Below are 16,851 nucleotides of genomic sequence, written 5' to 3' on the forward strand. Positions count from 1 at the left end.
GAGCTTATTGACAAGCCATAGGGTCAGGGTTGTGGGGTGGAAAATGGCCAGGGAAATGAAAGTTAAATCTTGCCAATTTAACATCAGTGCCTCTGGGAGACCAGGGTTTCTCCGTGGGGAAATCTCGCCCCAGCTGTCGCCCTGGAAGTGCTGGGAAGGGCTGACTGTCCTGTGTGTTCCTCTTCTGGACCACAAGGTGTCGCCACCACAGCAAAAACATTAGCTTTAGCCAGATTTCAAAAACTGTATTAGGTCCCTTTTAAGAGGACAAGCAGCTTGGGAGCCCCAGCTCAGAATCAGAGCAGATCTTGTGGCACTAGATATACACTGGTTAATTCCAGAGCAGCTTCTTTTTTTTTTAAAGATTTTATTTATTTATTCATGAGAGACACAGAGTCATCGGCAGAGGGAGAAGCAGGCTCCACACTGGGAGCCTGATGCAGGACTTGATTCCAGGACCCCAGGATCACAACATAAGCCAAAGACAGACACCAACCACTTAGCCACCCAGGTGCCCCTCCAGAGCAGCTTCTAATGACTGTCATTTCCTTTGTGCAACAAGCCCCAGAGCCCAAAGCTGGGCTCTGATAACCAGCACGGTCCTGGAGGCAGTCTGAAGTCCTGTCTGATGTGTCTGCTCTGTGTCTTACACATAGACTGAATCTCACACTCTAAAGCAGGGGGAATCTGATAAGGGTTATAGACCTTGTAAGTATTCACAGGGTCATAGAACATTTCCCAAAGTGTATTCCTTCAAGATGCCTCTTTTTTTTTTTTTTTTTTTAAGATTTTATTTATTTACGAGAGAGAGCGTGCGCAAGCAGGTTGGGGCAGTTTGAAAGAAAGGGAGAGAGAATCCCAAGCAGACCCTGTGCTGAGCATGGAGCCCAGGAAGGGCTCGATCTCACAACCTTGAGATCATGATCTGAGCCAAATATCAAGAGTCAGACACTCAACTGACTGAGCAGCCCAGGAGCCCCAAGATGCCTCTAAAAATAAAAGAATCCAATTAGTTTACAAAATAAGACCATTAGGGAGGAGGCGTTGTGATGGCAGAGGAGTAGGGGACCCTCAGTTGGTCTCGTTCCTCGAATACAACTAGACAGTTACTGAATCATTCTGAACAGCCAAGAAATCAATCAGAGGTTCTGAGAAAACGAATACCGCAAGTGGACAAGCTGAAAAGTGAGCACCTTTTGGGAGGTGGGAGGTGCAGAGGCCGGACCCCAGTGTGACACGGCTGAATGTTGGTGGCGTAGAGGGTGCCTGCTGGAGGAGCACCCCCCGCCCCCTTGCCAGGCGCTGCGGCAGCGAGCGCAGACCTTCCGGAGCCGCAGGTGGCAGAGCAGGGCAGAAATCCAGGTGTGACACTGTGATCTGAGGGTCCCCTGGGTCACAGGAACAACAGATTGCGCCTAAGTGGTGCACTGTCCCCAGGCATAGGGACGTGGGACCCGGCTGAGAACAGCAAGTCTAGGTGCTGGCCTTCTGCCTAGATGGCCATAAACTGCGTGGTTGTGTGACGCTTTCCGGGGCCGGGGCCGGGTCCAGCAAAAGGCAGAAGCCTGGTGAGACCCTCCCCAGGAGGAGTAGTGCAGGTCTGTGCTGCTGGAGTCCCTAAAATCTGGAGGAGTTCTGAAACTCAGTCATGCACCTGAGACAAAAAAAGCTTGGACGCAAGCAGGGTGAACGCAGAGTTCTGATGGAAATCAGGGCGACAAGAGTGATTGATTCTGCGAGGGCTCACTGAAGAGTGGGGAGCCCAATTTTCAACTCTGGGCCTAGAGAGGGCGCAGGGGCTGCCACTTTCCCCCAGCCCAACAGTGTTGAAAGCCTTAGGGGAGCAAAAACAGTGCCACCTAGTGGAGCCCAGAGCCACTTACACCAAGCCCTACTTCCCTGCGCCCTGGAGGCCCATTTTCACTAGGGCAAGTTCACCTGAGAATCAGCACAACCGCCCCTCCTCCAGAAGACCACACAAACCCGAGTTTACTGATCATAGAGAGCTGCAAACCTTCAGCTCTGGGGGAAAATAGTATCTAGCATCTTTTGTACTTTTATTCTTTAGTTTATTATTTTTTTATTTTAAAATTTTTTATATATACTTTATATATTATTTTTTGTTTCCTTTTATTTTATTCATATATTTTTTCTTTCTTATTTTGGTATCTAGTTTCTTTTAAAGCAGGCCAAAACACACCCAGGACCTAGGTTTTTGTTGTTATTGTTTTGTTGCTTTTCTTTTTCCTTTCTTCTTTTCATTTCTGGACAAAATGACAAGATGGAGAAAATTCACCCCAAAAGAAAGAACAGGAGGTAGTACTCACAGCCAGGGAGTTCATCAATATGGATAGAAGTAAGATGTCTGTACTAGAATTTAAAATGATGATTATAAAGATAGTAGTTGGGCTTGAAAAAAGCACAGATGACACTAGAGAATTCCTTACAATAGAGAAAAAGAACTGAAATCTAGTCAGGCTGAAATTTAAAATGCTATGACTGAAATGTAGTCCCAAGTGGAGGCTATAAAACCAAGGATGAATGAATCAGAAGAGTGAATCAGTGATATAGAAGATAGGATTATGGAAAATAAGGAAGCTGAAAAGAAGGAAATAAAACTATTAGATCACAAAAGAAGACTTAGGGAACTCAGTGATTCCATACAATGAAATGAAATCCATAGTATAGGAGTATCAAAAGAAGAACAGCAGGGCAGGGGATGGGGGGAGTGGGGAGAGAAAGGGCAGAAGGTTTATTTGAATAAATTATAGCTGAGAACTTCTTTAATCTGGGGAAGGAAACAGGCATTCAAGTCCAAGATGTACAGAGAACTCTCAAAATCAACAAAAATAGATCAACAGCACAACATACTATAGTGAAACTTGCAAATTAAAGATAAAGAGAAATACCTGAAGGCACCTCGGAACAAGAGGTCCTTAACTTATAAGGACAGACACATGAGGCTGATACAGACCTGTCCACAGAGACCTGGCAGGCCAGAAAGGACCGGCATGATATATTATTCAATATGCTAAATGAGAAAAATGTGCAGCCAAGAATCCTTTATTCAGCAAGGCTGTCATTCAGGATAAAAGGAGAGATAAAGAGTTTCTATGACAAACAAAAACTAAAGGAATTTGTGAATACTAAACCAGCCCTGCAAGAAATATATTTTTTAAAGATTTTATTCATTCATTCCCGAGAGAAAGAGAGAGGCAGAGACACAGGCAGAGGGAGAAGCAGGCTCCATGTAGGGATCCTGACATGGGACTCGATCCTGGGTCTCCAGGATCAGGCCCTGGGCTGAAGGTGGCAACAGTAAACCGCTGAGCCACCTGGGCTGAACCTGTGCAAGAAATATTAAAGGGGATCCTTTGAGCAGAAAGAGAGACCAAAAGTAACAAAGATCAGAAAGGAACAGACAATCTATAGGAACAGCAACTTTACAGGTAATACAATGGTATTAAATTCATATCTTTGAATAATTACTCAATGTAAATGGAACAAATGCTCCAATCAAAACATTTAGGGTATCAGAATGGATAAAAAAAAAAAGACTCATTGATATGCTGCTTACAAGAGACTCATTTTAGAAAGTGAAGGGGTGGAGAACCATCTATCATGTTAATGGACATCAAAAGAAAGCTAGAGTAGCCAGCTTTAAAGTCAGACAAACTAGATTTTAAACCAAAGATTGTACTAAGAGATGAAGAAGGACGACGCCTTCTCATTATAAAAGGATCTATCCAACAAGAAGATTTAACAACTGTAAATATTTATGCCCCTAACTTGGTAGCAGTCAAATATATAAGTCAACAAATAACAAAATTAAAGAAACTCATTAATAATAATACAATAATAGTAGGGTACTTTGACACCCCACTCACAGCAATGGACAGATCATCTAAGCAGAAGATCAACAAAGAAACAAGGGCTGTGAATGACACACTGAACCAGATGGACCTCACAGATACATTCACAGCATTTCACCCTAAATCGGCAGAATGCACATTCTTCTCAAGTGCACATGAAACATTCTCCAGAATAGATCATATACTGGGTTGCAAGTCAGGACTCAACTGGTACAAAAAGATCATACCATGCATATTTTCAGATCACAATTATGTGAAACTTGAAGTCGACCACAAGAAAAAATTTGGAAGGACCACAAATACATGGAGGTTAAAGAACATCCTGCTGAAGAATGAATGGGTCGACCAGGAAAATAAAGAACAAATTTAAAATACATGGAATCACAAGAAAATGAAAACGCCAATAGTTCAAAACCTTTGGGATACAGCAAAAGTGGTCCTAAGAGGGAAGTATATAGCAGTACAGGTCTCTGTCAAGAAACAATAAAAGGCTCAAATACACAATCTAACCTTACACCTAAGGGAGCTGGGGGGAAAAAAAACACCAAATAAAGCCTAAGTTCAGCAGGAGAAAAGTAATAATAATGATTAGAGCAGAAATCAATGAGATAGAAATTTTTAAAAAGCATTAGAACAGATGAACAAAACTAGGAGCTGGTTCATTGAAGGAATTAACAAGATTGATAAACTCCTAGCCAGACTTACCAAAAAGAAAACAGAATGGACCCAAATAAATAAAATCATAAATGAAACAGGAGAGATCATAACTAGCACTGAAGAAATATAAGAGAATATTATGAACAATTATATGCCAACAAATTAGGCAATGTGGAAGAAATGGATACATTCTTAGAAACATAAACTACCAAAACTGAAACAAGAAGACATAGAAAACCTGAAAGGAGCCATAACCAGCAAAGAAATCGAAGATATTATCAAAATCTCTCAACCAGGATGCCTGGGTGGCTCCGTGGTTTAGTGCCTGCCTTCCGCCCAGGGCGTGATCCTGGAGTCCTGGGATCGAGTCCCACATCAGGCTCCCTGCGTGGAGCCTGCTTCTTCCTCTGCCTGTGTCTCTGCCTCTCTCTCTCTCTCTCTTTGTCTCTCATGAATAATAATAATAATAAATCTCTCAAGAAACAAGAGTCTAGGGCCAGATGGCTTCCCAAGCAAATTCTATCAAACATTTAAAGAAGAATTAATACCTATTCTTCTGAAGCCATTTCAAAAAATAGAAATGGGAGGAAAATTTCCAAACTGATCCTATGAGGCCATTACCTTGATCTCCAAACCAAAGAATTCACCAAAAAGGAGAATTACAGACCAGTATCCCTGATGAACATGGGTGCAAAATTCTCACCGATACTAGCCAATAGGATCCAAACTCTCTTTAGTGTAGGGATAGAGGAAACATACCTCAACATCATAAAGCCATATGTGAAAAACCCATAGCAAGTATCATCCTTCATGGAAAAAACTGAGTTTTCCCCCTAAGGTCACAAACATGTCAGGCTGTTCGCTCTCACTACTTTTGTTCAACATAGTACTTACAAGAAGTCCTAGCCTCAGCAATCAGACAACAAAAGAAATAAAAAGCATCCAAATTGGCAAAGGAGAAATCAAGCTTTCAGTCTTTGTAGATGACATGACATTCTATGTAGAAAATCTGAAAGACTCCACCAGAAAATTGCTAGAACTGATACAGGAATTCATCAACATCAAATTGTTTGCATTTCTATACAGTAACAGTGAAGTAGCAGAAAGAGAAATCAGGGTATCGATCATGTTTACAATTGCATGAAAAACCATAAGATACCTAGGAATAACTTAACCAAAGAGGTAAAAGATCTGTACTCTGAATACTATAGAACACTTATGAAAGAAATTGAGGAAGACACAAAGAAATGGAAAAACATTCCATATTCATGACTGGAAGAACAAATATTGTTGAAATGTTTATGCTACCCAAAGCAATCTACACATTCAATGCAATCGCTATCAAAATACCACCAGCATTTTTCACAGAGCTGGAACAAACAATCCTAAAATTTGTATGGAACCAGAAAAGACCCCAGATAGCCAAAGGAATGTTGAAAAAGAAAACCAGAGCAGAGACATCACAATTCTGGACTTCAAGCTGTATTACAAAGCTAATCATCAGGACAGTATGGTTATGGGCACAAAAGCAGACAGACACATAGATCAGTGGAACAGAAGAAGAACTCAGAAATGAACCTTCAACTCTATGGTCAACTAATCTTGAGCAAAGCAAGAAAGAATATCCAATGAAAAAAAGACAGTCTCTTCAACAGTCACTCGTCACCAGGGAAATACAAATCAAAACCACAATGAGATACCACCTCACACCAGTCAGAATGGCTAAAATTAACAAGTCAGGAAATGACAGATGTTGGTGAGGATGTGGAGAAAGGAGAACCCTCATACACTGTTGGTGGCAATGCAAAGTGGTATAGCCACTCTGGAAAACAGTATGCAGGTTCCTCAAAAAAGTTGAAAATAGAGCTACCTACAACCCAGAAATTGCACTACTGGGTATTTACCTTCAAAGATACAAATGTAGTGATCCAAAGGGGCACCTGCACCCCATTGTTTATAGCAGCAATGTCCACAATAGCCAAATTATGGAAAGAGCCCAGATGTCTACCAACAGATGAATGGGTAAAGAAGATATATCTAGAAATATCGATATATATACACACAATGTACACTACTTAGCCATCAAAAAATGAGATCTTGCCCTTTGGAGCGATGTGAATGGAACTAGAGGATATTATGTTAAGTGAAATAAGTCAATTATAGAAAGACAATTATCATATGATCTCACTCATCTGTGGAATTTAAGAAACAAAACAGAGGATCATAAGGGAAGAGAGGTAAAAATAAATCAAAGTGAAATCAGAGAGAGAGACAAACCATAAGAGACTCTTAACTATAGGGAACAAACAATGTTGCTGGAGGGGAGGCGGGTGGGGGACGGGGCAATTGGGTGATGGATATTAAGGAGGGCACTTCATGTAATGAGCTACTGGATGGTATATGCAACTGATGAATCACTCAATCCTACCCCTGAAACTAATAATATACTATACGTTAACTAACTTTAAAAAAAATTGAAAGAAAAGAAAGGCCATTAATACTATAATCCTCATTTAGGGACACCCAGTCCACACTAGCAAATTAGAAGCTCTAAGAGTTCTCTTGTTAAAAAACATATTTAACCCTCTTTTAATGATTTTGAAATTTGCTTTGGCCTTGGATCACTTTTTTAGCACAGCATATTAATGTCACATGTAAGCAATATTGCAGAAAACAATGACATATGAAATTCTAGGATGGAAGAAGTAGCACTTTATATAGAATGAGCACCCAGAAAATACAGCTGTGGGTTTCAAGGGAAGAATCTGAAGAAAGTACATAGCAAAAGATTGGAAGAAAATAACCCACATCACCAGCTGTTATTTCTAGCTGGTGAAATTATGGATGATTTTATTTTATTCTCTGTTCTTTATACCAGTTTTCCCTGAACCTTCAGATGAGATTAAACTCCTTTGCTATAAACGCAAATAGCATTTCCATTTTGAACTCTAATCACCCTGTGACCACCCTGGTTTCATGTCTATTAGCCTTCATGCCAGGACAAACACTGTCTTCATCTTGTTTAGTGCTAATTCGATCAAGCATCTAAAGGTTTTCTGGTCTGAACTGAATTGAAATAATAGCTTCATGTCATGTACAAGTTCTTATAATGAATGTACATCATTTTTATAATACCTTTTTTTTTTTTAAGAAAATTGTCAACTGCTCTTGAGAGCTCTAGACCTAAAACAGGATTTTTGTTACACTTTGTCATTTCTTAATTTTGTGATGTTCGGCAAGTACCTTAAGTTCTCTAAGCTTTAAATTACCTCTGTGACATTGGAGATTTTGTTCCACTTCCCATACGAGATTGCTGACGAAAATCATAGGACATTTGAGGAAGTATACCGAGTAGCACATCCAGACAAGGAAAATCCACACCAAGATACAATCTTGCAAGAATGTGGAGGTGGGGCTGGGGGAGGCTGTGCACACCAGGGGAACTGGCAAGAGGTAAAGCTGAGGTGATTACAGGACCAGATATGTAACCCTGTGATCGTATTAAGAAGCTTGGACTTGTGTGTGTGTATTTATGTTTTAATTTTAATTCCAGTTAGTTAACATACAATGTAATATTAGTTTCAGGTGTACAATATAGTGATGCAACACTTCCATGCATCACCAAGTGCACATCACAAGTGTACTCCTTAATCCCAATCACCTATTTCACCCATCCCCCCACCCACCTCCACTCTTACCATCAATTTGTTCACTATAATTAAGAGTCTGTTTCTTTATTTGTCTCTCTTATTTTTTGCATTTTAAAATTTTACTTAAATTCAATTAATTAACATATAATGTATGTTAATTAGAGGTAGAGGTCAGTGATTCATCAGTTATATATAACACCCAGTGCTCATTACATCACATGCCCTCCTTAGTGTTCATCACACAGTTATCCCAACCCCCACCCCTTTCCCTTCCAGTGACCTTCAGTTTGTCCCCCATAGTTAAGACTCTCTTATGGTTTGTCTCCCTCTCTGATTTCACCATGTTTTATTTTTTCTTCTCTCCATCTATTATCCTCTGTTTTATTTCTTAAATTCCACAGATGAATGAGATCATATAATTGTCTTTCTATGACTGACTTATTTCACTTAGCGTAATATCCTCTAGTTCCATCCACATCATTGCAAGAGACAAGATTTCATTTTTTTTTAAGATTTTATTTATTTATTGACGCAGAGGGAGAGGGAGAAGCAGGCTCCATGCAGGGAGCCCGATGTGGGACCTGATCCCAGGTCTCCAGGATCACACCCCAGGCTGCAGGCGGCACCAAACCGCTGCGCCACCAGGGCTGCCCTTTTTATTTTTTTTTTAAGATTTTATTTATTTAAAGATTTCATTTTTTGATGGCTAAGTAGTATTCCAGTGTGTGTGTGTGTGCATGTGTGTGTGTGTGTGTGTATACATCTTCTTTATCCATTCATCTGGTTTTAAAGATTTTTAAAAATTTATTTATTCATGAGAGACACAGAGAGACAGGGACACAGACAGAGGGAGAAGCAGGCTCCCCTTGGGAAGCCCGATAGGGGACTCTATCCTGGGATCCCAGGATCACGCCCTGAGCATTAAGGCAAATGCTCAACCACTGAGCCACCCAGGCATCCTTATCCATTCATCTATAGGGGGAAGTCTGGGCTTTTTCTATAGTTTGGCAATTATGGACATTGCTGCTATAAACATTGGGGTGCAGGTGCCCTTTTGGATCACTACATTTGTATCTTTGAAGGTAAATATCCACTAGTGCAATTCCTGGGTCATAGGGTAGCTATATTTTCAACTTTTTGAGGAACCTCCATACTGTTTTCCAGAGTGGCTGTACCACTTTGCATTGCCACCAACAGTGTATGAGGGTTCTCCTTTCTCCACATCCTCATCAACATCCATCATTTCCTGACTTGTTAATTTTAGCCATTCTGACTGGTGTGAGGTGGTATCTCATTGTGGTTTTGATTTGTATTTCCCTGGTGATTAGTGATGTTGAGCACTTCTTTTATGTGTCTGTTGGCCATTTATTTATTTGTATGTCTTCTTTGGAGAAATATCTGTTCATGTCTTCTGCCCATTTATTGATTGGATTATTCTTTGGGTGTTGAGTTTGATGATTTGTCTCTGTCTTTTTCCCTTGGCTCATTTGTTTTGTTTCTTAAATTCTACATAGGTGGAAAACAGTATGGAGGTTCCTCAAAAAGTTAAAAATAGAACTACACTACGATCCTAATTGAATTTAAGTTAAAAAAAAAAAACTACACTATGATCCAGTCATCACATTACTATTTACCCAAAGAATACAAAAACAAAAATTCAAAGGGATACATGTAGCTCTATGTTTATAGCAGTATTATTTACAATAGTCAAGATATGGAAGCAGCCCAAGTGTCCATCCACTGATGAATGGATAAAGAAGTGGTATGCATATACAAAATATTACTCAGACATAAAAAAAGAATGAAAATCTTGCCATTTGCAACAATATGAAGCTAGAGGGTATAATAGTGAGTGAAATAAGTCAGTTAGAGAAAGCCTGGACTTCTTATTGAAGATTATGAACCACCTCTAAAATGTCTGAGCAGTGCATGACTGGATCTTACTTGCCAGGCCAAACATCTCTTCTGGAGGAAATGCAGCCACTGGATGGCAGCAGAATCTTACAAGGCTAACTGCTGCAAAGCAGAGGAACATGTCTCTAACTCTCCACTCAAAATAGCAGTTAGGACAAAGCATCTTTGAAGACAGGGCATATAAATGTGTCTAAGCATAAAGCTTTCCATTTCAAGGTGAAGAGATTCATAGGATCACAGATTTAGCAGGAAGGTTTCTCATGAGGACTATTGGGCCATTCTTGATTTCTCAAAGACTTCTTCCATAAGTCCAAGCTCAAGGATTCGGTTTCTGAAGATCATAAAAGTGGTTATAACCATATCTTCTAGTTATAAAGCATTTTGTGTGGTATATAATGTATTTTATTATTATTCCTGAGCACTTAATATACATCAGGTGTTCTGATGTGGGCTTGTATTGATCAATACCTCATTTTATACTCACTATTACTGTGCCTCACATGGACTATTGCTATTTATAAATAAAGAAGCTAAGGTTCCATGAGGCTAAGTTCCTGGGCCAAGGTCACAAAATTAATCAGTGGCAGAACCAGGCTTCAAACCTAGGGGACCTGACTGAATTCTAAACACTTTAGAATTGTGTATCCTGCCTGCAGTTGTTCTGGAAGGCCCAGAGGTTGATATTCTCTCCATATTACAGAGGATGCTCAGACAAGTTCAGTGGCAGTGCTTGTATCTGCCTAGAAATCTGAATTCCTAGGTGTCTCTACTGAACTGTGGTGCTTGGGCTCCTCACCCTGATTGTTCTTCCTTCCCAGTCATAGGCCAGACCTTCTCTCTGAAGAACATCTCCACAGACATGTCGGGTTATTACATCTGTACATCCAGCAATGAGGTGGGGATGGAGTCCTGTAACATCACTGTGGCTGTCAGACCTCGTAAGAGTGGTTTGGGGGTGGGAGGGAGGGTGAGGAGTTGGGGGGGTGGGTTGGACAATGGCCAAAAGATCAGTAGCTTGGGGTCCAAAGAGGCAGCTGAGAGAGACCCTGTGGAGGTGAATTGGGGAGCCTCCTTAGGGGCACCGGCTGGCAGGGTAGCTGGGGCGACCTCAGCCAAATGCTCCTGTTCCATGCTCCCTTGCCTAGAGGTCAGTCCAGTTCCCTTGGTTCTCGGAAGAGAGAACCTCAGACTGACTGCTGGAGACCTGCTCAGTCCTGCCGGCCTTTAGCACCACTCAGCGGGCCTGAGAGAAGTACCCAGAGTCAGTTGCCAGAGTCTGGACCTTATCTTTTGATGTGGGTCACCTCCACCAGCTCAAGGACAAGCTAAAGTAGGAATTGGCATGGCTGACAGCTGAGGGCTTTTAGGGACCTGGGTAGCCCAGAGAGTGTTGAGACACAAATCTATTGGCCTGTGTATCTTTGTGTACACCTCCATCCTGAAGAGTAGTCTCTAGACCTACCTGATTACCTTCCTACCAGGTCATGCCCTTCACAGAGTGTTACTAGAAGCTGGCAGCACTCCCTGGGCTGGGAGGAAGACTGGGCCTGCCCAGAGGCACCCCCCATCATGGCTCAGCCTCCCCAGATGCCTGGGCTCCTGTCAGCACTCGGGAGGTGCAGCTGCTCTGCTCTGTCTCTTGCAGCCTCCATGAATGTGGCATTGTATGCGGGCATCGCGGGGGGCCTGGCCGCCGCCATCATCATTCTTGTCATCATTGTCTACTGCTGCTGCTGCCGGGGGAAGGACGAGGCTGAGGACACCAAGCTGTGAGTGTTTGTGGGCAGCTTGTTGGCAAGGAGCTGAGCAGAGTGGGAGGAAGTATCACAGCTCCTCATGGCCTTTTCCACTCATGCCACCACTGGGGACAGCTTCCCTGCAAGTGGCGTTGCAGTCCTGGCACTTGATTCCAAGGCCCGCAGTTCCCCAGGCTTCCTGTGGCCTGCTCAGGGGCAGCGTCAGGTGGAGCCACCTCCACGGGCTCGCCCCTCCTTACCTAGTGAGCCAGCCTGTTCCTCTAACACCCTGAGCTCATGAGCAGAGCCAGTCTGTGCCACCTACCTGTCTACTCTGAGCCAGCTCGTCAGCCTAGTGTCCCTTCGCATCTGGACGGGTAGGGATGGCAGGTCCAATGTCTCCTCTTCCCATAAGGAGTGCTAGGCCCAATCCCCCAGCTGGAGTGAGAGCAACCCTTCCCCTCTGTCCTCCCTGCTCTCAGGAGTCAGGTGGCCTACCAGAAGCCTTCAGAGCAGGTGAGAGAGCCTCCCACAGAGCCGGAAGAGGAGGATGACTACAGGCGAGAAGACGAGAGGAGCACTGGGCGGGAGTCCTATGGCCACGCTGACCGGTGACTGGAGCATGCTGCAGGCTGTGGTGGAGGGGAGATTGGTGTCATTTCTCTGCCTCTGCCTCCCCTCTCCTTGCCCCATTTTTCCAGCCCTCCATTCCAGTCACTGATGGGATGCTTCTTCCCTATGTCATCTGCTGGAGGACTTGGCTAAGGGGATCTTGTGACTGACTGCCAAGTGCCCTCACCCACAAAGTGATCCCTTCCTACTCCCCTGCCTAGCTCACAGCCAGGCCCTCAGCCTGGACCAGGCCACAGCCTCAGCTTCCTCTGCAGCTGGGAGGCTCCCAGAGGCATAGGATGGAGCCTGCGTACTCCTGGTTGTGAGTGGTCTGAAATCTGCAGAAGCAGCACCCCCTTGGGAGAGCAGGAACTGCTCAGCTGCCCTGTGTGCACAGCACCCTGGGGAGCACCTGAGGATCATCTGCATACAGTACATATTTGTTGAATAAATGAGCCTGAGAAGGACTCCCTGTTATTTAGCCAACCTGAGTGAAAACTCCTGCTTCAGGAACCACTTTGGCCTCCAGTTCTCTTTGCAGCTCATCTCCCACAGCTTTCCTGCACTCTCCAGAAACTTCACAAGGGCCACCTCCCACTCCACTGCACATCTCCTCTGGGCTCTTTTTTCCTGTCTCTGGCTGGGATGCCCATGCAGTTTCCATCTCCACTTTTCCCGATAGGCCTGTCTCAAATCCCAGTGATTCCTATAACTGGACCCTGATCTCCCCTACACATGGGAACAAGCTTGTCACTCCTCAGGGCCACACAGCAGTTATCTGAGCATTAGCATATGCCTAGGCTAATGTCTGAGCTCCTTGGGCCAGAGCCTGGGCTTCACTGCCCCCTGCCCCAGCCCTTCCAGTGAACACTTACTCCAGCTGAATCTAGGTACCTTTTTTTTTTTTTTTTTAAGATTTAATTATTTACCCATGATAGACAAGAGAGAGAGAGGCAGAGACACAGGCAGAGGGAGGAGCAGGCTCCATCCTGGGACCCCGATGCGGGACTCGATCCCGGGACTCCAGGATCACATCCTGGGCCAAAGGCAGGTGCTAAACCACTGAGCCACCCAGGGATCCCCTAGGTACCTATTTTGATAAGTTGAGTCTTCTCCTCCCTGGTCTCTCTGATATGTTTGTAGACTAACAACTCCCGCACAAACCTCTTGGCTAGTTTAGTGAATGAAGTATGTGCTGATATAAGTGAACACACAGTTGTACACACACAGGAGCTTCTTTCAGCTGGTCCCACATTCTCACATCATGATGACTCCTCTCAAGAGTAACCGGCATGCCCACCCCTGCTTCCTGACACCCAACCCTGGCCTTGCCAGCCTGGTCCTGCCCGGTGCCGGCTCTGCTCGTTGGCAGTCACGCTGCCCTGCCGTAGCTCCCCACTGGCCTGGCTTGTCTCCCCACTGTTGGAGCACAGGCAGCATCCCAGCCTAGGGCTCAGGGTCCTGTGGCTAGTCACGCCCAAAGGTAGTTTCCTATAAATAAACATCATTGGATCCGGGCGTGCTGCAGCTGTGCGTCCACTCGAAAAAAAAAAAATAAATAAACATCATTGTCTTTTCTGATCGGAAAACCAATCTATAAATCTATCATCCATTTGAGATTTTTAAAAATATATATTTTTTACACATTTTGTTAAATTCGTTGCTTCATTCAAAATGCTATCAGTAATAATAAATTTGTTAGTGGAAATTCTTATTTCTTTTTTAATGTGGGGTTTGTTCACACAAAGGCAAAGGTCAAAAAAAAAAAAAAGGCAAAGCTCGTTTCTTGTGGGTTTGTGTCTGCTTATTGCACAGCTCTTCTGATTCCTAGGAGAGGCACGGCAAGGTGACAGGCTGAGAGATCGAAGTACAAGGTCAGAACCTGTGGGTCCCATTGCCAGTGGCACTGCTTCCAGTGGTTGCTAGGAACAGGACAGAACCCAATCTGGTAGTGGAGGGATAGTCCAGGGAAAATGGTGGAGATGCTCTTGCCACTTACACCCCAAGTGGAGCTCCTCCTGAGAGAGGAGGAAGCAATCCTTTTGTTGCAGCTGTCAGAACAGGTGGCTCTCCCTCCTCAAAGCAGCGTGGTCCACAGTTGGTTCTCACCTGTGACATTGTCTCTCCTGCCATATGTTCAAAGTTGTCTGTTCCGTGTCCCTTCCCATGGCACCTTGTGCTCCCTCCTGTCCCAGCACTTGTTACACAGTACTCTCATTACCATGGTCTGTTTCTGCCTAGGCCTATACAATTTGTGAGAGTGGGAACTGAATCTCATTCATGGCATGTGTTGACACTTGATAAATGTCTATTGAATAAATAATGTTTAGAGTCAATGTATCTTGCTTAAGGTCATCTCCTGGTCCTTTAGATACTTTGAGGTGCCTTCCAGTCTTCCTGGTGCAAGTCTCTACAAGCATGCTCTTGATAAAGCTATGGAAGGGGAGGTGGCCATGTCCCCTAGTTTTGGCTGGCTTATCTCTCTGGTCTGGAAAGGCTCTGAAGGTTCACATGCCTTCGTTCCAGACTTGTGTAAGAAAATGAGGGAAATTAGGACCCATTGCATTAATTCAATAGCCTTAAATCAGGACCTATTGCATTAATTTAATGACAAATCTTTTGTGAGCACCTATTATGTACCAAGCATTGTTCTGGCTGCAGGATATATAAAGGTCACCAAGACATTATAACTCAGGAGGAGCTAAAGTCTAATGGAGGTAACAGGCACATGATTATGTGAGATGGAGAAGATGCAGGAACACAGTGGAGACCCTGAGAGAGTTCAAGGAAGTTCCAAAGAGAATGTGATGTTTGGGCTGCATCTTGAAGGAAAACAAGTGATTGTTTTCAAGTGGAACAACAAACAAGTAGAAAAGGTATGGTGCTGAAAGGTCCATACTCCAATGTGGGGGTTCTCTTACTTGAGTCTCAAATCACATTATCAGCTGGTAAGGACACAGTCTCCTGCTGAATTTATTTCAAACCAGAAACAGTGGGAATTAGATGGTTGCAGGTTCTCTTACAGTCAAAATTAGCTATTACAGTCTCCTTAAGGTGTCAGGCATTCCCTTCCCAATGCATGGTTTCCAGGTGACAGTTCAAAGATTTATGGTGCTTGAGAAGAGAGACAAAGGGCATCATTATTTGAGGGAAGGCTGTGTGCTAGACATTTGTTAGTCATTTGAACCAGTTTTTCATACAATCTTTATGTACAGATGCAAATATTAAGGCACATGACAAGATGAGTCACGCATATTATCACCTAAGAAGGGACTCTGGCTGCCCAGAAATGTCCCTTCAAAGTAATATGAACCTTGGTAAATCAGCCACACTTCAGGGACTTGTTAAGTTGCTTTGGTATGCACCCACACAGCACTGGCTTTCAAAGGCAGAGTGACATTAACCAGCCTCACAGAGCCTGATGTACAATACTAATAGTGAACACTCAGCTAGTACTTGCTCTGGGCCAGCCACCATTCCGAGCACCTTCCATATAGCTCTCATAATCCTCACAGCAACTCTGAGAGGTGATATTATTACCATTTTACAGTTGAGGAAGCTAAGGCACAGTAAATTTTAGCAAGTTGAATACACACAGAATGTCACTTTGCTATTTGCAGCTATTAAGCCAACCAGACTTTCTGTATATGTACCCCAAGCATTCTCACCCCATGAAAACCATGCCCTCAGCTGCTTGGTGAACATGGAATCAGAATAAGGGAAGCTAGCTATCTTCAAGGAACCATTCTCTCTACAGCAGTGTGTATCACCAGGCATCATGTCATCTGGGGGGATTATGAAGGATTCACCAGCCTTGCCCCCTCCCTGGAGGTTCTGATTCAGGGCCCCGAGTATCTGAAGGAGCAGTGCCTAGTCCTACTGGAAGTGCCGTCCTATGGGAAGGACCTCCTTGGGGATACTTGCTATTGGCTCTTGAGTTTGCTCACAGAGATTGGCTCTTTTCTTTCTTTTTTATTTAAATTCAATTAGCCAACATATAGCACATCATTAGTTTCAGATGCAGTGGTCAATAATTTATCAGTTGTGTATAACACCCAGGGCTCATCATAGCAGGTGCCCTCCTTAATGCCCATCACCCAATTAACCCATCCTTCCACCCACCTCCCTTCTCTTCTGGATGATTTCCAGAAAGGCCTTTCCTCCCTCTCCATTACAGATGAGGAAGCTGAGGCTCAGGGAGATAGCATCACCAGAGTTAACAGAGTTAGTAGGTATCAGAATAAGGATTAGACTCAGTCTTGTCTGATTCTGAAGACCATGCCCTTTCTACTTGACCACATTTCCTCCTGACCCCGTGCATATGTACAGGATGACTAAATGGGGAACAAGCAGGGATGGAGAAAGAGTTACAGGGGTTTTGTTTGTTTTAAATTTGTATATGGGAATTGT

The 16,851-nt window shown here is 43.5% G+C and overlaps 1 protein-coding gene across 1 annotated transcript in view; it reads left to right on the forward strand.

Annotated features, from left to right (window-relative positions):
• GPA33 (glycoprotein A33) overlaps positions 1-12,782 on the forward strand; it is a 34,213-nt gene extending 21,431 nt beyond the window's left edge. Inside the window, exons 5-7 of the mRNA XM_055324337.1 lie at positions 10,912-11,031; positions 11,739-11,862; positions 12,312-12,782. Of these exons, the coding sequence (XP_055180312.1) occupies positions 10,912-11,031; positions 11,739-11,862; positions 12,312-12,444 (377 nt within the window). The 3' untranslated portion in view covers positions 12,445-12,782. The remainder of the gene's footprint in view (positions 1-10,911; positions 11,032-11,738; positions 11,863-12,311) is intronic.
• Positions 12,783-16,851: the final 4,069 nt, after the last annotated feature.

This window comes from Nyctereutes procyonoides, unplaced genomic scaffold, assembly GCF_905146905.1.
Source record: "Nyctereutes procyonoides isolate TBG_1078 unplaced genomic scaffold, NYPRO_anot_genome, whole genome shotgun sequence".
Classification (NCBI taxonomy): Eukaryota; Metazoa; Chordata; class Mammalia; order Carnivora; family Canidae; genus Nyctereutes; species Nyctereutes procyonoides.